Source organism: Hakea prostrata, chromosome 7, assembly GCF_041222555.1.
Source record: "Hakea prostrata isolate BN-2017 chromosome 7, UWA_Hpros_2, whole genome shotgun sequence".
NCBI lineage: Eukaryota > Viridiplantae > Streptophyta > Magnoliopsida > Proteales > Proteaceae > Hakea > Hakea prostrata.
In genome coordinates, this window is record NC_142606.1 from 16,219,069 (window position 1) to 16,243,933 (window position 24,865).

The following is a 24,865-nucleotide window of genomic DNA, read 5'->3' on the forward strand; positions in this document are numbered from 1 at the left end:
TTCTGTTGGCAATTCCTTCTAGTCTTATTCTTCATGATGGAAGTGCAATACCCTACAGATTTACCATTCCTTCTATGCAAGCCATCCGGCTGATCCGTTAATCCCAATAAGCAGGTGCTTCCAGCCATTTGGATGACATTTGGTGCTACCTTGAGCTCAATAATGGTCTTGTTCTCTCTTAAGCTTGGTTAAGGTCAGAGCTAATCGGATCAGTAATGACTGCCATCCTATTGTTCTAAGTCATCTATTGGCAGCGAAGTCTGCTGGCTACAGAGGGATTACCTGGATCACCTTAAACTACTGGAATTCCATCTGCATCCCCAAGACCATAGAAAGTTGTGTATCGGATCTAGTGAAAATCAGAACAAGGTATCCTCTGTACTGCGCAGACCACATCTCTACATTCAGAGGCTCTGTACATGGCTTCAGAATCTTCATTCGAACAAGTACAACAAAAACAGATGGGCTGGCAACCAGAGAAATAAGAAATGCATCCATGAGTTTCACAGCAAATAGCAAAGAATAAGGGGAGGTAGACATTCCCAACTATCATCACTGAACAACGCATTTATATGGCATTCTAGTAGGATATTTTAGACTTTCACTGTAGATACCAACAAAGTCCTGTCATGATTTACAGAATCCTTATTTTTTATTGTGGCTAACTCTCTCATCATTGTTTACCCTGGTGAAAGAATTACTTCTAGTTGAGATAAGGCTTCTTCTTGTCGTACTGGCATACTTTTGAAGCTCTTCTAATCCACCACAACATCCTTTCTCAGTTTCAAATCTACTGGTGCCCAAAACTCTCCAGAATATCTGAAACGATGACACATCCCGCGCCCAATATCACAACAGAGAGGGTGAACCTTCCTCCAGGGACCACTGTGGGTAGTTCTGGCGATGGTGATGATTCTGAGTACCTATCTGACCATGCCATGGCAGCTGGAAGAATTCCAAATAACACCAACACTACAGAAAACATAAATAAATCCCATTATCACATCAAAACTGAGAAAAATAAACAGCTCTACCTCACTAAAATCACTTCGTTCCTTGTAAGATTCATGTGGGCATGCTTCAAATAAACTATGCAGTCACCTAGTGATTAGGAAGAACATTCTATTTGATTTACCACTATTGTGACAGAACAGAAACTAATTTAAGGTGATAAAGATGCATGGAACAGACAAACAGAGTTACCTGGGACACATTATTCAGTATGTCTATTGCAGGCCCGTGTCACTGAAAATCTAAAATCCCTATAGATGGCAAGTCTACATTGCTTAAAAGCGATGACAAATGGAACTAAATTATACCTCCATACGTTCCAGCAAAATCCAAAGCCTTGAAAAATATCTCCGGGTAAAGCAATGACAAGATTAATGGTGGAAGTAAAGTCAATAGGTACTGAAGAGGCTTGCTCTGGTCACCGGGAAATCTCAGCACTGAATCAATGTAAAATTAAAAGGTGAATTCAAGTGCATAACCCTTCTTTTATGGACCAAAAATAAATGAAAAACAACAAACATGCAGTAGCGAACTTATTCACCTTTCTGTGTTGATGAAAACCTACAAAAATTTTCTACCAAAAATTAAAATTAATAAATAACTAAAACCCCTACAGAATCTTATAAATAAATCAGTGCTCTGGAAGGATCAAAGTTTTCATTCCTATATCAGTTGGCTGGTTCTTATGCATAGTACAAGAACTGACGAGATCTCGTGAGATATTTTACAATTCAGCTTCAGTGAGATGAAATGCAGGCGATACAACATAATAGAATATCTTCGTCATGATCTCAGTCGAACCGAGATCTCTTGGCTCAACTCAAACCAAGCCTTATTATAAAAAAATCCCAAATTCAATCATCTCATCTCGATCTTGCCAAAACATAAGTTTCGCTCAGGTTCTCGAAAGCTTGCTACTAGCTCATATTTTCCAATTTAATAGGATATTTCCCTGGATTCTTGGTCAACACAGCAGGTGGAGCAGGTGCTGGTGAAGGTGGAGTTGCACACAGCATCTCGACTCTCAAGTTGTACCTTTACCCTTTGGATTATAGTTTGAACTATGAACTTTGTAATTTGAACTACTATTATATCTATAGACTTGTTTGAACATCAATAATGTTTTGTATGAGTATATTATGTGTACAAAAGGGCAATTCAAGGATTTACTTTAGCATAGAGGCCTTTCAACTTGGGGTCCGAAATGCAACTCTCATTTACACTATTTTTTTTCTTTCTTCTTTCTTTTTCCTCTTCATGAATCTAAGATCAGTAGTTGTGTTGAGAAGGCCTGAAATAGGCTGGATAGCAAGTTTCAGCCCCAAACGACACCTAATACCCCTCAAGATGATGGTTCGAGATTTTCAGGGAAAAAGAACCACATCTCTCCGGAAAGTGTGAGATTGCCCTTGAGTTCAAGTTCTTGAACCATGATCTTAGGTGCAGAAGGGATTGAAGATCAGCTACAGCTTGTCCATCAGAGTCTGATTGCAGCCAATCCTGAAAGTTCTCTATCTAACATGGAAAAGCGATTTTCATTTTTGGGCCATACAAGTTGGATGGTCACACATAGTAACACTACCAAGACACTTCACAAATGTTTTCCCCTCATTAAAATGAGAAATCAAAATGAGACTGACTGAGGTAAAGAGCTTGCCAACAAGAAAACACATTTTGTGTAATAGAATGAAGAGTGATGAACTCACAGTCAGCAAGGAAGTCAGAAAGACCCAGGGTAAATCCAATGTATGAGGATGCAATTGCAAGCAATGAGAAAACCTCAATTATTGGCTGCATATAATTTTTAACAGAGAAATTAGCACTTTTTACTCCTATTTAGGCTTTAAACTTACAGCTCACAGGATTCAAGAGAATGGTAAACCACTTACTCCAACAACTCCACTGCTAGACCGTAGTTGTTGCAGAGGGTCCAAAATCTTCTCACTACCTTCAAGAGTAGGAATGGTTCCAAGTGTAACAGCATCCCAGACAAGAAACAGAAGAAGAGGCACAGCTGTGCCTAGGACAATAGCAGTCCTGTAGATGTCAAGGATCAGACATCCATGAAGCTCTAAACTCCAAACATAATATTACAAAAGAATATTGGGAACTAAATAATAATAAGAGGAGATAAGTTACATAAACCTGATAAAAGTTTTACCTATTTGTGCATTAAAGTAATAAAAGGAATATCTTCCCAGCCAATGAAATGAATTAGTACTGCAACTAAAAATATAGAAACACAGGTTGATGCCATTATTTTTGTAAAAGCCAAGGGCAATGCTGTGCTTGTCGTTTAAATGAAGATAAATACTACCCTGGAGAAGGTTTTCATGCAAGGCTGCATGACAAAGGGAATGGGTTCTGATGCAAAAATTAGGGGTGTCATTTTGATAGGCTCATATGAGATGGGGAACAGGAACATGCATGGTGCAATGGAACCTTTGTGTTTTTACAGGTTATCATTTTGTACAAAATAGTATCAGTTGGAACTGCATAAGAGGGTGCCACTTTGCATAGATATTATCAGTAGAACAGAATAGTATCATTTTTTACAAAATAGTATCAGTAGGAACTGCATAAGTGAAAGCCACTTTGCATAGATATTATCAGTAGAACAGAATATTATTATTTTTTACAAAATAGTATCAGTAGGAACTGCATAAGAGGGAGCCACTTTGCATAGATATTATCAGTAGAACAGAATACGAATCACCTCAATACAGTGGCACCTGCCAGTAAAATAACACACAAAAGCATATCAACATACAAACAAAATCTCAGCCCAATCCAGCTACATGGATCCTTGCCCTCCTGTCAGCTCTATCCATGGTTATATTTGATACAAGGCCTGAGCGTTGCATGTCTTGTCTCTTTACTTCTCCTAAGGTCATTCTAGGTCTGTTCCCAGCTCTTTATTTCCTTGAATCAAATCATTGTTCTATACTGGAGCACATAAAGGCCTCCATTGAACATACGGCCATACGACCTCTAACAACTTTCTCATCATTTCTCATCTATCATAGCTACTGTATCAGCTCTAATATGAACATTAGATACTTTATCTTTCCTAGTTTTGCCATTGCCCATCTCAATACTGTCGTCTTTGTATCAATATGATGCTTCTCAACTGCCCAACATTCCACTCCATATGCCATAGCCAGTCAAATGACTGTCATATGAAAATTTCCTTACAAGTTTCATGGGATATGCTGATCCTACACAACACTCCAGATGCATCCATCCACTTTGTCCATCTTACTATTGTTCTTTGAAAAGTATGATCCTATATTTCATCCCCCACCTTAATGATTGAAAATAGATACCTAAAATAATCACTTTGCTGAACCTCCCTGTCATCATGCATCAATTTTTATCACCTTATCGTCTATCATCGTGTAACTAAAGTAATGCACCATATACTCCCTCTTTGTTCTACTTGTTTTAACAACTTTTTCTGTCTCAACTACTAAAACAATACCATCGGCAAAAAGCATACACCAAGGGTACTCATCTCAAATTACTCTAGTTAAATCACCCATTATAAGCGCTAAGAAAAAGGGCTAAAAGCTGATCCTTGATCTAACATAATTCTAATTGAGAATTCACTACCTTGGCCTCCACAGTTCTTAAAATTTGTTCACTGCACAATCAAAAATATCTTTATTCATACTGCTTGAAACATTTCTCTTCTCTAGTTGCCAAATCAGAACTTCTCCTCTGGTCATTTTATGTCTGCAAATAGCTCTTCGACCCATCAATTTGAATCAAATCACTCCTCCTTACTGGTGCATGGAGTATCATACATGTTAGTATGTTACCATATCTACGTGCTTCGTTAGCATGCAATGTTAGAGTAGTATACCATGTACCATTTTTACAGATTTATATTACAACAAGATAGCATATACATTACACTCTGTAGATAGCTACACAAGTTTATCCACTTCCGAGCTTTAGAGTATCATTGAAGTATAATAAAAGAAGAGGGAAAAGGAAATTTCACATTCACGCTTTTGTTATGTTTCCATACAGATCAAAAAGGGGGAAACAAAAAGAAAAAGAACCTGCTGCAGAAAAAGTTTATTCATTATCTCAAAAATTTTGAGGAATCCTACAGAGGAAAGTGATAGAATAAAGACAAACAAAAGATTACATTGAATGCCTAATGCTTATATAATAATATGAAAACAACCATTGGTTATATTCTTCCAGATTTATGTTTTGAGATATCCTTGAAATGCAACTGCAACCCATGTCAGATATGGCCCATCAACTTCTGTCATTGGTGCAGTGACTACTTTGCTGAAGAATAGGAAAGTCCGGTTTTCTCACAGGTTGAAATGCCAGTGTCAATAGAAGGAACTCATCTAGTAACTCAATTCAAAGTGCATGAAAAAGAGAAAGATATGATGATGAAATTTGTCACCTTACTTTTGACAAGTCCCCCTCAAGATCGGTACAAAGAACTGGTACAACATTCTGCAGCAGAAAGATGGGAAAAAAGCTGTTGACCAATATCCAATTTTGAACTAGTTGTGGAAGGTTGATATTATTACCTGGTAAACAAATGAGAGGGCAATTATGGGAATACTTAATGGAACAGCTTCAAAATTGGCATGGAGAAGAGCATCCCATTTCAAGTCTCCGCTAGCAACTACCTAAAAATTTAGACCCTCAGAATATTGTGTCACCCAAGGCTGGGAGAAGGTTAAGAAGTACTGATTTTGAAAAGCTAACACAGAAAAGTGAATTTCATGATTGCTGTTTCCCATTACTCCAATTTATTCAGAAATAACAAATCTGAACTGAAAAAAAAAAGGGAAGGAAAAGCTCATCCCAAGTTCATTAATCCAAGCACAGCAGAATTACTGATACACCAGTATATATAGAAGTTATCTTATTTGCAGAAAATCAGAATTTTCCTATATCGAACAACATTAGAAAAGAGATTGACAAAAAACACTTGGTCGATCACAACATACTAAATTGAAGAATCCCAAAACATAAAGATGTCCACAGAAGCAGTAAATATTAGGAATGCCATGGAAGCTTGCGATCGAGTACATTTACCTAAGAAAAAGAAATCCAAAAACATAAGGTGCTTTGATTAAAGAAAGAATTACCGCAAGAGCTGTAAAAGAAATAACAATTCCAGATAATAGAATCCCGTTAACAGCACCAATAAACTGCTGGCTGCAATAAAACCAAAGGTCCAAGTCGATTTTTATCAGGCTAGTTCACACAACTAAAAGTAATGAATCCAGAATCTAAATAGATTATTTGATCTGCATTTCGAGTAAATCAATCATAAAATTATGATAAGTGCTGATTTGAAAGATGATAACATTGGTTTAAATACAGAAACGCATCAAGTTTTTCCATTTCCTTCATAAAGGTTGTCCTATGCTCGTATTTGTGTTGAGGTGTCGGCTTCCAAGCCTCTGCCTCCCTGCATTTCCATCGTCGACAACTCGGGTATTCATTTCAACCAGATTATTGTCTACGATTGGGTTCCTACTTGGTGCTCCGGCTGCCTGTCATCGGTCACGATGTTCACAAGTGCTCTGCTGGTCTTGCTGCTTCCTCGTCGGCTGTTCCTCCGCTTCCAACCCCTTTGGCGACGATGGGTAGCCCTTCCAATGCTGCTCTGTCTCCTCACCATCGGTTGTTCTCCCTGATGTCGCAGGATGCTCCTTTGCGTGATGCTCTTCTGGCACCACAGCCTATTGTTGAGCTGATGCTTCCTCCAACTTCGGAAATCCCCAGAAATCTGATTGATCGGTTGGATCTCTTATCAGTTCTGGCTGCCGTTGACCCTCCTCCACCTGTTTCTTCCCCCGCCGGCAAGACTTACAGAAGGCAGAAGAAAAAACAGGGTCGCCATACCTCTGCTGCTCCTCCGACTGTTGCTGCTGGTTCGACTGATGCTATGACTGCTCCTGCTGTGCCTGACTGCCTGCCGCTGGTTTCTGTTACTGCTGTGTCTGCTCCAACCATTGGCATTGAAGTTTCTGATGGTGCTGGCATCCTCAAGCTCCCTGCTAGGTCATCGAGCTCCCTGGTCCGTCCGGCCATCTCTTCCCAGGTATGTTTCCCTTCTCGTGCAAGCCCTGCTACTGTCGCGATCTCTGAACCTCTGCAACCTTCCCATTCGATAAACCCTCTTTCACCTTCAGCCTCCTCTGAACCCTCTCCACTTTCCCACTATATTTCCCAATCTCCAAAACCTTCTTTTTCAACCCCTTCACTAACCGACACTACATCGTCTCTTCCATCCTCATCCATTAACCCTTCTTGGGCTCATGGGCCTATTTCCCAAGGCCCTTGGCCAATCACCCTTTTTTCCCTCTGAACTATTCCAACTCAAAAACTCATTTAAAGCCCAGCCCATTTACCTCCACTGCTCGCCTCACTCCCAGAACTGAACCTCTAAGCCCACCGAAACCTCACCTTGGTTTAAACCAGCTTAAACCCATCATCTCTTCTTACCCCTCTAAACCCAGCCCACCCATCATCCAACCTCTCCATTCGCCTATCTCCTTGGCCATATCCCCTGAGCCTCAAATTGCAATTCCCCCTTCCCTCACCGAACCTACCTTCACCCCTGCTCCCTCAACCCCTGGTTCTGGTTCCACAATTCACCCCGACATGTTCGAATCCCCCTCCCCCATTGGCTCGTCCCTGTGTGAGACCTCCCCACATTGTAGTTTGGATGGCCATTTATGCATGCTTAATAGTCTTGATGGATCCCCATCCCCTTGTTGCTTGGTTTCTGCCCTCCCCTATTGTTGTTTAAATGACTGATATTATCATATGGAATGTTAGAGGCCTTAACTCACTTGCAAAACAAGTTGAACTAAAGTTGTCCATCCGTGAGTCTAAGGCTTCTTTTGTTTCTTTGTTAGAAACCCATGTTCACTGTGACAATACCCGTTGGATTGCCAACTCCATAGCCCCTTCTCGGTCTCTTATTTCCAACTCTTCTCATTCCCCTAATGGTTGAATTTGGGTCCTTTGGGACCCTGCAAAATTTCAGCCCACTTTGCTCTTCTCCACTCCCCAACTCTTACACTTTCACTTATCCTCTGCCTCATCCCCCTCCTTCTATCTCTCAATTGTCTATGGCTTTAATCGCTCGTTGGATAGGGCTCCTCTTTGGGATGATCTCCTAGCTATCCTCCTCCTTGTCGGGCCAGCCTTGGGGTATTGGGGGTGATTTCAATATTGTCCGATTCTCAAACAACCGTATAGGAGGTAACCCCCTGACCCTGTGGCTCTCGACATTTTCACTTCCTGGATTAATGATGCGGGTGTTTTCGATCTTTGTTGGTCCGGCCATTGATACACCTGGGATAACCGTAGAACTGGATCCGCCCGCATCGCCTCTAAGCTTGATAGATTTCTTGTCAACCAATCTTGGTTCACCCTCTTCCCCGCTGCTATGCCCATTATGGTCCTCCCCTTCTTTCCGATCACTCCCCCTGCCATCTCAAGCTCCTTGACCATCCTTCCTTCGGTCCTATGCCTTTCAAATTCTTCGATATGTGGGTTTTAACCCTTCCTTCCCACAGTCATGACTACCTGGTCCCAGCCCGTCCACTGTCACTCTCTCCCTCTCGTGGGTTTTGCTCGAAAACTCTGAAACACTAAAATTGCCCTCCGTTCTTGAAACTCAGCTACCTTTGGTAATATTTCCTCTAGGGTCTCCGAGTGTCAGGTTGACCTCGCTAGAGTCCACTCCCAACTTCAGATTGACCCCTTTTGTTTGTCCTTGGTGGAGGAGGAGAAATCCCTCTCCTTGCTCCTCTCTTCCCTGGTCACCCTTGAAGAAAGTTTTCTCCATAAAACTCACAGGTCAAGTGGCTTAACCTTGGAGACACCAATACCGCTTTCTTCCACCACTCTCTTAAAGCTCGTCACAACTTCAATTCCCTTCCTTGCCTCCTTACTAGTGGTGGTGTCTGGATCTCAGACCCCCCCAGTATCAAGGAGGAATCGTCTCCTATTTCTCGAATCTCCTTTCTCCCCCTCTCTCCCCCTCGCCCGTCCCTCCTTCCCTCATTTCTTAATAAATTCATCGATCCCTCCCTTCTCCTGTCTCTCTACTCTATTCCTTCTCCTAATGAGATCCACACTGCCATTCGTTCCCACAAAGCCAACAAGGCCCCTGGTCCTGATGGCTTCAGGATGGGATTCTTCCTGGCCACTTGGGATTTCATTGAGCCTGACCTCATTCACGCTATTCGCAGCTTCTTCCTTAACCCTTCCCAGCTCTCCACCATCAATAATACTTTTCTTTGTCTTATCCCCAAAAAACCTGGTGCCTCCTCTCTCTCTAATTTTCATCCCATTTTGCTCTGTAATCTCATCTATAAATTCATCTCCAAAGTCCTAGCCAATCGTCTTAAATTGGTTATCCCCTCTCTAGTTAGCCCCAACCAATCGAGCTTCATTGTCGGTCGGAGCATCTCTGACAATATCCTCCTCTATGCTGAGATTATCCGTGGTTTTGATAGGGCTGACCATTCCCCTGCTGCTCTTATGAAGGTTGATCTTCATAAAGCCTTTGAGTCTATTCGATATGATTTTATCAGTGAAGTCCTTTCGGCGATGGATTTCCCCCCTCCTTTGTCCACTGGGTTGAGACTTGTATCTCCACTCCTCACTTCTCTGTCATCACCAATGGCTCCCCAGCTGGATTTTTCTCCTAGCGAGTCGGCATTCGTCAAGGATGCCCCCTATCCCCTTACCTCTTCACCTTAGTGCTGGAAGTGCTTTCCTGCCTCATTCAATCCAAAACCGATCAGATGCTCATTTCTCCCATTCCCAAGTGTCGCTCCCTCAAGCTCACCCACCTCGCCTTTGCTGATGATCTCATGATTTTCTCTAAGGTTGACCACTCCTCCATCTCTTCTATCCTCTCTATCCTCTCCCAATTCGAATCCCTCTCGGGTCTTAAAGTCAACTTTGAGAAATCCACCATTTTTCTCTCTAGTATCTCTGATTCTTCTAAAGCCTCCCTCCTTTTGTTCTCTGGGTTCAGCCCAGGCTCCTTCCCTGTGACCTATCTCGGTCTCCCCCTTATCCCCGGAAGGCTCACTCGCCACCATTGCTCCCCATGCTTGATAATATCCGGAAAAAACTCCAACTCTGGAAGAGCAAGCTGCTTTCGTTTGCTAGGGAGAATGATGATCATCCGTTCTGTCCTCCAATCCTCCTATCTCTACTGGTGTGGTATCTTTTCCCTTCCTAAATCTATCATACACTCTCTGGAATCCATTTTCTGTGATTTCCTCTGGAAAGGCCTGGAGTCTCCGCACTTCCTCCATCCTATTAGCTGAAAGTCCGTTTGCCTTCCCAAATCTGAGAGTGGTCTTGGAATTCACCGTATTTGTGATATGAATATGGCTTGTCTCATGAAACTCATTTGGAAGATCACTTTCAAACATGATTCCATTTGGGTTTCCTGGGTCTATTCCTACCTCCTCAAGAATGACTCGATTTGGATTGTATTACCCCCCCTCCAACCCCTCCTAGATTTGGAGGAAGCTCCTGCTTCTCCGTGATTGTGTTCTCCCTGCCATTTCTGTCATTGTCTCTACTAGTGTCTCCACTTCCTTTGGGCTTGACCCTTGGCATCCGGTGGGTATCATGTACACTCTTCTTGGCCCTAGAACCATTTATAACACCCGTATCCCAAAATCCACCCCCCCCTTTCCACGTTCATTTCCTTTGGCTTTTGGTCCCCCTCCCCCCACCCTTGTCTCACACAGGTTTGGAGCTCCCTCCCCCCCCCCCTTTTCCCCCATACCAACAACCACATTTCTTGGCTTCACCCCTACCCTACCTCCTTTTCTACTACCTCGGCTTGAAACCTCCTGAGAACTCCGTCTCCCCCTATACCTTGATCCCCCTTGTTTGGTTTAATGGCCACATCCCTCGCCATGCCCTTACTCTTTGGAGAGCCCTTAACCTTGCCTTGCCTACCCAAGCTTTTCTCATTAGCCGCCACATCCCCGCCCCCAAACTGTACCAACTGTTGGAATAGTTTAGAGGATAATGACCATCTCTTTTTCTATTGCCCTATTTTCCGCTCTTTTTGGTCCCTAGCCCTTGCATCCATTTGGCCCAGATCGCGCCGTTCTTTGGGCTTTGCTCGAGATTGGAATTGGATCCTGAGAAATTTTGCCGGTACCTCTATTTGTGACCTTGTGGGTAAGCTTGTCTTTGCCGCCACTATTCACCATCTTTGGTGGGAGCGTAACATGCGAAGATGGACTTCCAAATCCTGCTCTAGAGATTTGATTTGGAATGACATCTACTTTGATGTTTCTTCGAGACTTCATTCTCTCCCCCACCCCCTATTGTAGACTCTCCAAGAAATAGGTTGATTGTTAGTTCTTGGAGTCTCTCAGCTTCTTTCTTGTCCCCTTCTTGACTGGGACTGCCCCCACCCCCTTGTTTCCATTTGTATGTGTTCTTTTTGACTTTTAGTAATTTAATTACTTATTCATCCCAAAAAAAAAGTTTCCAAGTTTTCAGTCGAATTTGAATTATCCTTCTATAACGAATAGGTGCTTCAATCGGCCACTCATTGGAAAGAGATTTTCAGAAGAAAGGACATGGAACTGACCTTCCGAAGTAGCATATACCTCCAAAAATTAAAGAAAACAAGGTGGCACTTTCCCATCTGCAAGAAAAGCATTTCCCATAAGAAAAACCTTAAAAAAAGTGTAAACATTTCCAGCATACTCTCTTTCAAACTAAATGATGTGACCAAGAAAAAAATACGGCCAGCACATCCCAGCCATTAAGGCTCCATTAAGCCAACCGAGCCGTTCAGTATTAAGCTGACTGCTGACCCTTGGATGTGGTTTAGTCCAGTCATTGTCCCAGATGATAGATCCAGCCAAAGTGGGTGTCCACACTGAAGCTGTTATCCCTTAATCCACAAATAGTTCATAAATGGACCTTTTCAAGGGAATGTAGTTCATATGATGGATCATAAGAAATTTTACAGAATATCTAGAGAACAGATCACATAACCAGCTAGAAGGGGCTTTAATAACAGGAGTCCTGGTTAATTATGAAATAATTGAAAACAAGAGGAAGCAGTCCTGGTTCATACAAAGGAATGCCGAGGAAATTTGACAAAATATCTGAAGATCTAGCCACATAAGCAACGAGGAGTGCATAATGTATGAAAAGGTATGACCAACTGCGACAGAAAAAGAAAAGAAAAAAAAGACAATCACATAAAACCCATATGCTTCTGCAAAATCATGCGAGAAAATAAAAGAGAACAAAAAAATAAATATCAAATTAAAATCCAGGAACTGCCTGACTTTATTGAGATAATTCATTAATTGGAAAGAGGAAACCTTTTCTTGGAGAATCATAAAAATCATTTACGAACATGCATTAATATGAATATGGGAGCTAAAACTCAATATAGTTGACAAGTATGCAGTATCTTATTGCAGGAATATGTTGGTAATAGAGTTTATGCAAGGCCCATGTCTAATTAACCAGAGGTTTTCTTGTGATTATATAATCTTCGTATCTTGTAAATGCATAGCTAAGAGGTTGAGGAGGGTAAACATGAACCTTATCAATCTATTTTCTTCTCCTTTCTTTCTTCTCTCTCCTGTGGATCCTACTCTCTTGGTACTGTTAACTGGTTTCTGTTGGATATTGTCTCTGATTGTAGCATGATATCAGACAAATATTGCCACTGATTAGTAACAGGGTATCACTTCTGGATAATACAGCAATGGTCATTGCTGCTATTGTTGTTGTTCCATGTGCAACTCAATTGTTATTCATACAATCAAGAACAAGGAATCCATGGCTGGTTTTAGAACTGGGAACATGTGCTGTTCTTTCTCTGGTATTATCTTAGTTATTTCCTTCCTATAATATGGCAGTTCAGTTTATTATATGAAGTTAAGTAGTGAAAGGGATTTTCAACTCGTACCTCATGTGATACAGGAGAATTCTACAAATCTGTGTTGATACACAAAACAATTCCTTAGAATTAAGTTAGTGCAAGCATTTACTAGGCTCTTTTAATTAAAAACCAATCCCTTGAACCAAGAACGAAATACAAATGTAAATAGCGTTAACTCTAAAAAAGTAATATTACAGTAATTGATCAATCTCTCTGCAAGTTGATTTCGTGTTCGATTGATTGGTTCTTTTTATTAATAGGTATAATAGATACTTCACATCATTGGAGGGTATATTTGTTTTTTAAGAAAAAAACATGTTGATAGGGGGTCTGACTGAAATCTTTAAATTGTTTTTGGGGTGGCAGTAATATTTAGGGGTGTTGCTGATAGTTTCCATAGATTATTCTCCCCTTGATAAAACTAAATTACCTCACTCCCCCCCCCCCCCAAAAAAAAAAAAAAAAAAAAAAGAAGCTTTTCCTTAGTCATTAATACTGAAAGTCATGGCAGAGGTGATGTTTTTCCCCAAAGTTCGGGACCACCCAAAGTTGGGCCAACTATGACATTTTGGGCCCTGTATTTTGTGAAGTATCCAATATCTAACCTTTTTATCTTGTCTGAACAGGAGGATCAGTCTCAGCCGAACTGATCCAATCCGAGTTTGAGAACCAAATCACAGAGGTCATAGTTCAGGAGAACATAGCAAAGATTGTGCCTGCTAACCTGCTATGGTTGACAGCAACAAAATGATGGTCTATGCTACTAATGTTGTTAAGGTGTTGCCCCGGCACCTAGGCTCTTCATGGGTCCAAGGCAATAGCATGCTTTGTTGGCACTCTCGAGTAAAACATGATAAAAGTTTATTGCTTTGTTTTTACTGAATATGTTTATACAATATTCATTGCTTATATATGTTTCTTTTCTCCCAAGGCCATTACTAGCATAATCATATCATATCATTTTGCATTAAAGATGGCTCCCAAGTCCCAACTATCACTATATTTTATCCAGATTTGTGAGGTTTGTTACTTTTTCACAAGAAAAGTAAGAGGGAAATTCGAGGAACATCAGTTTTACAAGATTCATTTTCTTGAGAACCAGCTTTACACTCATCATTTAAAGCTTAAATATCTCAACAACTTTACAACTCAGTTTAGCCAACCCTGTCGAATCCTTGTCTTTAGGATTTAGCACATCTAACATAACCTTAAGTTTAGTCTAACCACTTAAATGGTAAAAGCATTCAGCAACAGGTCAAGGGGGGAGTTAATCAAAACATTGACCACAGAATGGGTATAGTTTCTGTAAAAGAAAAATAATAATAAATGTTGAGGCATAGATTCCTTTTTATTTTTATTTTTATTCTTAGATTTACAGCAGAAAACATATGTATGAATCAATCACCATCAGACAGAATCATAGAAATCCTAAAGTTTAGCAATATAAATAAACCAACCATGCAATCTGAACTCCAACTTTGCCAAGAGTCCTCATGGCCATTGACACCTGAAATTATCCACAAGCACATCAGTTAAAGCTGTATCAGCCAGCAGAGACCAATATTGCAAGTACTAAGACGTTTGCCATCAAAAGATTATTCATGCATCATGACTGTAAATTAAGAACTTTTTAGGCATCAACTTTGGAAAAAATAGCAGGACTGACTATAAAGCATAAAATAATTTCCACATGTCCGGGATCTAAAACTAACCATGTACTAGTCATCCACTTATCCCAAGCCCCTTTTAACTTTAGTCATTCACTTTCTATTTCACAATGAAGTGAGTCATAGGTATTGAGAAGCAACTTGTAATGAGGCTGAAATCCTTACTGCTGTAACGAACCACAATACACGCATACTCTTTTTTTTAGGACAGGAGTAGGGAAGAAAAGAAAAAAAAGGAGATAATATAAAACGAAAACAGCTAGACCAAAATACCAGTAACAAGTAGACCCCAATCAACTGCTAAGAAATTTTAAGCATCTCTTACAAAACCTACAGCCAACAGAAAACTCAAAAAACTGATAAAAAAGGCATGCATCAAAAAAATAGAATTGGTGGGGAGGTGGCTTATAACAACTCCATCTAAATTGAATAGATTATTATGAATTTCAGACAATCCATGCAGCAGTCAGAGATCATCTTCTGAATTCACGGATAAAAATTCAGTCCTATGTAGAAGGATCCATTTGGCATCCGTACTTCCAATGGAACTGAAGTCAAGTGTTGCCATTTGCATATCATGCATGCGACTTATGCAGGTCAGGCATTTTTCTGCTTCCCTTCTTTCCACATCAAGTTTAATGGTCCACCAATATTCACTAATTTGTCTTGCCTAAATGGAGTAGAAAGGCACAATGATGTAGAACAACAAAGGAATTAAAATTTCCTAAGGCTCAAATTCAAGGGAAACTCGTTGAGGGTGGAGGAAGGAGGTTTGTGGAATTTAGAACTGAAAACAGAAGATATTAGGGAAAGAAAAAGAAACAAGAACCTCTCATGGGAATGTGAAGAGAACCCATGAACAGTGACATTAGCATGGTACCGATTTTGGATCCAACCAGTCACTGATATATTCATTGAAATCCGCAAAGTCAACTTGGCCTGCCCATGTTGGTAGCAAAATGATGGAAGTTTGCCCTGAAACTTCTTGTAGTGTCTCGTTAAGCATGTTTATACATATTTGAACTCTTTTTTTTTTTCTTTTTTTTTTGGTTGGGGGTGGGGGGGGGTTGAAATAAAAATAGAAACCAAAGTGGTAGTTTGGGGTGTCAATAAAACCCTGTCGGCCTGAACCGACCCAAACAATGACCTGAGCCTGGCCCAAGCTTGGCCCTGACTTTTCATCCTGAAGGGCAGATTTGGTTTACAAAATAACTACCGACCTAGTGTTAATTCAATTAAATTAGAGTTATATATAAATTGAGTTTGAATAACTGTATAACCAAGTTTGCTACTAACCCTAAAGACCTAAACATATTTCCAATTTAATAGCCGTATCAATCTCTTCAACTCCAAGTCTCTCCAAATCTCTCAAAGACTTCAACTTTCACTGAAGATAATTGGCAAATCTTTATATCTTTACATTCTCAATCAACAATGCAAAGTTGTAATACTACAATATAGTTCACGTAAACGAGACCTTCGCCCAGATTTCTTTCAATGACACCACAATAATTTTATAGAAGGTCAGCAGATTTTATAAAATAAATAATAATGGACTGGAAGGTAAATTCTCATAATCAAATAATTGGGCTGTGTAAGATGGGAAGTTTAGAAACTGTCTTTAACAAGGATTCTTCCCAGAAATTAATATATCAATAGATAGTTCTTGGATAAAAAGTAATTAGGATTGTAGGGTATGCTTGTTGTTTTGTTTTCAGTAGACCACATCTTGCAGGCATTTCAAACCAACTAGGGTAAAAATCAGGGTTAAAATTAGGGCAAATCAGGGCTAACCCAATCACACCCAACCCTATGAGGGTAAATCAGGGCAGGTCGGGCTTAGAAGAACCTTCCCAGTGTAGGATTTGGGTGGCAGGTACTTAAGCCTTGTAGGATTGGGTAAGTCTGGGTTTAGGGTTTAGGCCCCTAGGGAAGGGTTGAGCTTAGCCTGGCCTAACCCAACCTGGCCCATTGACACCCCTAGTGCCAGTTTGGCTTTGGACCTAGATAGCTAGTGTATGATCTTTAGATATATATGCTTGGAGAGGAAAATGCATATACCTCTGAAACAAATTTTCATGTTCTTAGTTTCCTCATAATTACTGAAATGTTTATCAAAGCCAACATTAGAAAACTAAATCAATGCCAACCTTAGGAATTTATTTTCTAACATGCAGGGAGCATCACATATTTACTAGCCTGGAACATGATTGCAGAATTAGTAAATGATAAAGAAATTACCAATGAAACACCACCAGAACCTAGTTCACACATGGTATTCACATTCACTTCAGCAATAAGCAATCCAGTCACAACCTGCATGGAATTTGTTGGCTAAGGATTCTCAGAGCAGTATATAATGATCATTTGTAGGGAAGGAGATCACAAAGAAAGAACACCAAATCTAACTGTAAGGCCTTACCAGTTAAACAAAATTCACAAGTAACACTTTCAATTTTTGAGGAAAAAAAAAAGAATCTTAAAATGTTTAAGCTGAAGAAAATTGAAACCCTGTCCCCAAATATAACCAACAGTTGAATCAGTTGCATTAGTTGTCTCATTGGTGTCATTTTCAACTAACCACTACACATAGAAATGCATCTATGTCAACAAAAGTAAGTAGCTAAATATTGTAAGGTAAGGTGCAATGTGGATTAGTCACCACTCCAAGTCTATTACCATATAAATCCAACACAGAACACATGTGACTGCAGACGCTAGATATCCAGCTTCTTGTGTCACTGTAGGGATAGCAAGGATACCTGCTCCAATCTGTACAATTCAATGTTACTTGACAAAGCAAGCAAAAAAGAAGAAGCATAAATATGTTATACAACACATAGACCATCACACCTTACATTCAGCTCTCTATTTTTCTTGCTTATCTATGACCATAGATTACCAAGTTTAGTAATTTTAAATTTAGTTGATTCTAACAAAAAGGCATACCCAGTGTAGGAGGCTCCCACCATTGCGGGTTCTAGCAGGGTAAAACCGTAAAAACAAAAAATTGAAACTGCCTCTAATCAGTACAGTTTGTATGACTGGTAAGACATTTTAGTCAGCGGTTTACTTTCTTATCATTCAGTTAGCATTATGACTAATATGCTGCTTTACATGTGCAAAGGTTTTGAAAAGTAAATCATTTTCATATTGATTCCTTAAATTTATCACAAAAATGTATAGAAATGTTTCCCATGATTTCCTCAATTTTCCCATTTTACATAATATTACACAGATTTATGTGATTTTACCAGAGGTGATCTAGCAAAAACCACCCGACTTGCAAACATGTTTAACATTCCACACATGTTAGTCGCTTAGCAAAGATTATGTGATGCAGGACAGCTAGCTAGGACAATTCAAACCAGCATTGGTGTCGATTCAAACCAGCCAACAAATCAAAATAGAAGGTCCCCTTGTTCCACAATTTTGATTAGTCAACCAGGACTGCCACAATGGAAGAAAACAAGAAGAAAGAAGGCCAAAACACTGTTCACGTCACTGTTTACATGAACAGTGTCACAGCCCATTATTAGGTATATTGGGAACGTTTCATAGAGGATTTGTGGGGCCCAAGATGAGATTCCATGAAGATTGTATTCTTTAGAGATTTAGAACCTTAGTTTAGTTTCTATTTTGGTAGTTTCTAATTTAATTAGTTTCTATTTCCATGATTCTTTTGCCTTCAGTTTCTATTTTGGTAGTTTCTAATTTTAATTACTTTCGATATTTATAAGATTCTATTGTCATTAGTTACTAGGATATTAGTTTCTATTTTAGTCTAGTTTCTATTTCTTGTAAAGCTTTAGCCAACCTATAAATAGACCCTTACATTGCAATAAAACAAAGACTTTTGGAATAGAAAAAAAAGGGATAATTACTATTGCCCCCTTGTACTTTGGTTTTATTACTAATCAAACCTCTTTCTTTATGAAATTACTATTGCCCCCCTCACTTTTAACGGTGTTAAGTGGCTGTTAACATCAAATATGTAATGTCTATTTTGCCCTTTATTAAAATTAAGAAGTTAAAAATATGACATTACCCTCATTTATAGAAACTATATTGAATATCAATTATATCCTTCAAATCTTATATTTTAGAATCAATTTTGACTTTGGTGGGATCACACACTTATGGTTGTTGAAACTCTCATGTTCTACTTAAATTTTCCACAATCATAATGATGGAAGTTTTACAAACAAATTAGCATATAAAATGCTAATTGATAGGAAATTTGGTAACATGTATAATGATCATCATATAATAGGTGATTTTCAATTTCCAACTTTTAATTATATTTGATATTTCCTAATATTTTAGTTTCTATTTTAAGTTTTATTTAGTCACATATTTCCTTTATTCGGCGATTTCTTTTTAGAGAAGAAAATTCAAATCTTTCCTTTATTCGGTGGTTTCTTTTTACAAAAGAAAAGTTAATTTTTTTCCCATAGTTATTTAAGGGTAGTATTATAACTTGACAAAAGAGTAAATAAGTAAAGAGATAACTGCAAGGTTATTTTTTATATTTTAAAAATATATATAGATGCCACATCATCAGTAAACTAACGGAGTTAACGGTAGGGGGGCATTAGTAATTTTAGACAAAGTTAAAGGTTGGATTAGCAATTTTAAAAAGTACAGGGGATAAAGTAGTAATATAATTAGAGTACAAGGGGGCAACAGTAATTATCCCAACAAAAAATGAAGTGGAGCTTGAGCTTTGGGCATAGGAAGCCCCCCTCTCTCACTCTCCTCTTCTCTTCTTCTTCTTATGAGTGTTCTTCTCCTTCTTCCCCTTCTTCAAATCTAATTCTTCTTATATTTTCCCTTCTTCCCTCCATCTTCTTTATCCATTTGTCTCCTCTATCTTGTCCCCATCAATTTGTTATTAGAGCCCAAACCTGGGTAACTCTCTCTGTCTATTGGATTCTTCACTATCTCGATCTTGCTCTCAATTTGTCTTCTTGCTAATTTCCTTCTTATGATCTGTCTTTCCCCCTAGTTCTTCTTCTCTCTACTTATTCTTCTCTATTTCTTCTTCTTTTTGAGTTTTTTTTATCTTCCTCCCCATTCTGTTCTCCACGTATACACTACCACTATGATTAATATCACTCTTGCAAACCTTAACTCTTTTCAATCTGCACTCTTTGGGGGAAGGGAAAAAAACAGCATACTTCCTTCTTAGACAAGCACTTTCCATACAACATTAGTTCTTATTTCACTAGAATTCAAGGATGAGCTTTTAAGAGAGGGAGCATTGATGCAAGACAGCCAACTAGGACCAAGTCAAACCAGCATTGGCTCCAATTCAAACTAGAAAACTAGTCAAAATAGAAGGTCCTCTTGCTCCACAATTTTGACTAGGCAACCAGGACTACAACAATAGAAGAAAACATGAAGAAAGAAGGCCATAACACTGTTCACGTGAACAATGTCACAACCCATTATTTAATATATTGGGAATGTTTCATAGAGGATTTGTGAGGCCCAAGATGAGCTTCCATGAAGATTTTATTCTTGGGAGATTTAGAACCTCAGTTTAGTTTTTATTTTGGTAGTTTCTAAATTAATTAATTTCCATTTCCATATGATTTATTGCCTTTAGTTTCTTTTAGTTTCTAATATCAGTTACTTTCTATATTTATAAGATTTTGTTGTCACTAGTTACTAGGATATTAGTTTCTATTTTTAGTCTAAGTTTCTAGTTCTTGTAAAGCTTTAGCCAAGCTAAGCTATAAATAGGCCCTTACATTGCAATAAAACAAAGACTTTGGAATAGAAGGGAAAAAAATGAAGTAAAGCTTGAGCTTTGGGTGTTTGTAGGCCCTCCCCCCCCCCCCCCCCTCCTCTCACTCTCCTTTCTCTTCTTCTTCTTATGAGTGTTCTTCTTCTTCTTCAAATCTAATTCTTCTCAAATTTTTCCCTTCTTCCCCTTATCTTCTTTATCTTTCTGCCTCCTCTATCCTGTCCCCCATTATTATGTCCATTGATGAAAGTTGAGATTGTTAAGAATGGTACACCCAGTTTAGGAATTTTTGTATAATACCCGTATTGTGGTACATATCTTAACAAGGTTACTATAACTAGGATGTACTTGTGTTTTCATTTTCTGTTTCATTATATAGAGATATATTGCTGACAGTAGGGCTGTTTAACCTAACAGTTTACACTTCCTTCTCAAGTTTCTTCTCCCTCTCTTGTTCTCGTTGTTCTATAAGGCTTGCACATGTACTGACTAGTATTAGGGTTTTGGCATTGTTTTGGCATTGTAACCTAGTATCAGAGCACAAAGATCCAGTATCTATCTTACTTGTAGAGTCTTTTTAGAGTTTTTCCTTTGTGGATTGTCGTAAACAATGTTGCATTGGTTCTCTGAGCCCTAGTTGCTGGAATAATAGAAATTAGGGTTTTCTGTGGTAGTAAAGAATTAATTCTCAGGATGGACTATTGTTGAAGACATGTAGCTTCTCTTATTGCTGATATTCTCACTTTCTCTAAGCATGGGAGAAGTTTCTCCTTTTCCTTGTACAACGTTCTCTGTAAAAGAATCCTCACAGCAACTAGTACTTTTATTCTTCATCCCTGCCCACAGTAATATATGCTGCATATGTGAGGACTTCATCACATTGTCTTGATGATCAGATCTAGTTTACTTTTGGTTCTTGATGAATGATGAATCCTTGTTCAAGTATGGTTTCTCAAGAAGTATTAACTTCTGCCTGGTAAGTCAAGGTGAAAATTTGCAGCATTGTTTCATAGATAACTTCAACACACAAAATTTCAGGCCATTCTGAGGCCTTTTCCAGCCTGCAGTTGATGTCCTGTCTTTTCCATGCGATTTGAGGGGTGGCACTACATTCAAAAGTTCAGGCCATTCTGAAGCCTCTTCTAGCCTGGGACTGATGTTCTCTCTTGTCCATGTGATTTCAGGGGCTGGCATTCACAACTTTATGACACTACTTCGGTCTGCAGTTTGAGTATTATTGCTGGTTGTTGCTGCTCCCTTTATTTTGTCATAATATACTATTATTTGTTTATTATTGTTCTGCTACCTACCTGATTCTTCTGTGGTATTGTGGATAACTCAAGTTCTGCTGTTTGATTATATAAGTCAACAATTTCATAAATTATGGTTGCATACTTCATAAATTATGGAAGCATACTCTTCCAATTGCTGATTATCTTCTTCTATTTATCATTTCTGAAACCTTTTGATTTGGAATAGTTTTACAGCAGATAAACCCATGGATATGTATTGTGATAGCCAAGCTTCTATCCATATTTCCAATAATCTTGTGTTCCATGAGCGGAAAAACATATTGAGGTCAACTGTCATTTTGTACGTGATCAGCAGACAGAACCAGTGAAGAAGAATAGAACCAAGAAAGATGTCAGTAGGAGAAATGGGGAGAGTACCCCAAGCCAAGACAGGATTCAGAATATTATACGGTGGTCAAGCCCCATTTACTATCATATTCAAGGAATTGACCCTTAGTAGGAAACCTAATAACAAACTAAGTATAATTACCAAAAAGTAAAAACTAGCCCAATAAGAAACTTTCCACAAGAGTTATGAGCATATATTTTCATACATAATGGATCTCAATAAATAGTAACTAATAGTCAGCAGCCATTGCCTTAGTGAATAGGAAGCAATTGCACAGAATTATTTACACTAGGGAGGAGGGTTTTTAGGGGGTTTTTTTTTTTTTTTTTTTTGGGGGGGGGGGGGGGTTGGAACCTACCATGTACTTGACTTTTTCCCTTGTATCTACATTTTTCAGAGAAGCTTAGTTTTCTTAGAAGATTAAAGTTCCATCCGTTTTTCAAAATTTCTACTACTAATATTTAGAAAGATAACAATATTACAAAATTTCTACTACTAATATTTAGAAAGAAAATCGGCAATAACTCAAAATCTATATTTAATTCTTAGAAAAACAAGAACAAGTGAAGAGCCACAAAACACCTTTCTAATGTCAATATCATAGTGGAACTCGAGTCTACATAACAAATGTCAACCTGTCTAGGATTATTTCTTAGAGAATGTCATTAAGATTGAATAACTAATGCAGCAAGAAACAAGAGGTCAGACTTTCCTTTGAAATAATGTTTTTTTTTTCTCTGGACCTGGAATTTGGCAAAGCACAATTCTTGTCATATCCTAACATGCAGAGGTATGAGCCTAAATGTGATGCAATGTGGCTCAATATACATGGTTAATTACCAAAATGACCTTAGTAGAAGTGGTGAGGAATGGCCAATGGAGGATTAGTAGAATGGTTAAAAACCTGACTTCTCAGTGGAGAAGTCATGGGTTCAAGCATATGTAATATCTCCATTCCCAATTTTCCTTATATATAAAAGAGCCTTTGTACCAAAAAAAACAAAAAAAAATGGTGAGGAATGACATGCATAGGTTGGGCCTTGGATCAAGTATGACCTTGAGTAAAGCTGTTGGAGAGCAAGTATAATTGACTCCAACCCCGTTTAGTTGGGCTACGGCTGAGTTGTTGTTGAAAAAATTCATTACAGAAAGGGAAAGAGATACAAGGGAAAACGCTCACCGTAGTTCCAGCAACCAGAAAAATTGCACTGGAAAGGCTTCCTGGAACCAATCAATCAATACCCTAAAAATAAATTCTCGTATAGAACCTCTAGAAATAAAAAAGAAAGAAAATCCAAGAATAAACAAGTAAAAGTAGTTAAAAGGTTCTGAGTTACAATTTACTACAAATGATCTGAAGTTATAAAATCTTACCAGGTTCCCTCTTCAGGGTTTCTTGGTTTAGGTTTGAAAACAGCCTTTCATATTCTTCCGTGGACGGTCTGCGAGAAAAGCATTTGACTGTTGTTGACTGAGATAATCTGAAAGGAGACGAACGGAACAGACTAGCTTTTGAGATATTACTCTGTGGAAGTGATGTGTATGTGGATGGAAGCTTTCTGGATTGCATTAGAAATGGAACAATATGAATGGAAGGGAAAGAAACCGCCATTTCTGCAGTGTTCGGGGGAGTGGCGGGAAGGGAAGAAAAAACGAAAACAGTAATGACAAGCTTTTTCAAAGAAAGATAAGGTTGAGATGATCTGCCAAACGGCATTTTCTATTTTCTGGGTTTCGTTTGGTCTACAATTCACGGTTGAATTGGAATAGTAGCAGATTTCTTTATTCCAATCCAACCGTACTATTGTCTCTTCCTCTTCCTCTTCCTCTTTGGAGAGTTTCTTTGGAGGATTTTGGCGGTGAGTGGGTGGGCAAGCGGCAATGAATCCACGACACAAGTAGGCTTTGGGCTAATATGAGGAGGCATAAAAAAATTATTATTATAGTTCAAAACAAAAAATTTATTACATATACTTTTTTGTTTTTTTACATTTACCCTACTATTGTAACAACTTTAGTTATAATTCCCATAAATATAAAAATTAAAGTTTTATACGCTTTGGGTCTTCGGACCACAAACTAATGTTGGGTTCCATTAATTCAATATAATACGTGTGAGTTTTAACTAGACTAACACCATTAAATATTGTTAAGTGTTTTCAAATTTTAAACTTAGATGGATCAAAATACTCTTCAAGTTATTTAATACAACCTATTATAATTAAAATACCCTTTAATCATTTAGATATATATTTTTGTTGTTTTCACATATGGCTCCCCCAAGTGAATGTGAAATTTAGGGGTGTCAATGGTGCGATTTAGAGCGGTTTCTGGCTGGGCCTAACGTTTTCAGGCTGAAAAACACCTAACCCAAACACGGCCCATTAGCAAAATAACGGTTTTGGTTTGGTACAGTTTGAGTTCGGGTTGAATAATTGTTTATGATGTGTAAGAAAAATAACAATAAGAAACAATTGAGCATCCTACAATAAAAGCGAAAATTATATGGAAAGTAAATTTGTTATTGGTCAATTTCCATTAAAAAAAAACCCACCCATTCTATAGAAATAAAGAACCTATATATTAAGTAGTAAAACGACTATTTGATATTTGAATTCATGCTTAATTTTTTTAATTGTCTATGCCAACTACCTAATGGTAATATAATAATTCAAATACTATTTAATGTAAAATTACAAAACGGGTTATAACGGGTTGCGGTTTGGTGCGGGTTCCACAACCCTCAGCCCAATTACGGCCTATTAAGGTTCGGTTTGTGCCGGTTCGGGCTATAACAGGTCAATGCGGTTTGGTTTTAACGGTTCAGGCTATAAATTGACA

General features: G+C 38.6%; 1 protein-coding gene across 3 annotated transcripts; it reads right to left on the reverse strand.

Moving 5' to 3' along the window:
• Positions 1 to 41: 41 nt before the first annotated feature.
• On the reverse strand, positions 42 to 23,890 carry LOC149010149 (uncharacterized). Of its 3 annotated transcripts, XM_089160498.1 has the most exons (14): positions 23,399 to 23,890; positions 23,205 to 23,245; positions 17,311 to 17,403; positions 16,873 to 16,947; positions 14,422 to 14,471; positions 12,143 to 12,232; positions 11,648 to 11,704; positions 6,138 to 6,207; positions 5,571 to 5,672; positions 5,441 to 5,493; positions 2,901 to 3,048; positions 2,718 to 2,802; positions 1,320 to 1,448; positions 42 to 972 (listed from the first exon to the last, which is right to left on the reverse strand). In XM_089160498.1, the coding sequence occupies exons 1-14, from the start codon at positions 23,739 to 23,741 to the stop codon at positions 791 to 793; spliced, it is 1,518 nt and encodes a 505-aa protein (XP_089016624.1). In that variant the 5' UTR covers positions 23,742 to 23,890; the 3' UTR covers positions 42 to 790. The 3 variants fall into 3 exon arrangements, with proteins under 3 accessions (XP_089016624.1, XP_089016625.1, XP_089016626.1); XM_089160499.1 differs by lacking the exon at positions 17,311 to 17,403; XM_089160500.1 differs by lacking the exons at positions 11,648 to 11,704; positions 12,143 to 12,232.
• Positions 23,891 to 24,865: the final 975 nt, after the last annotated feature.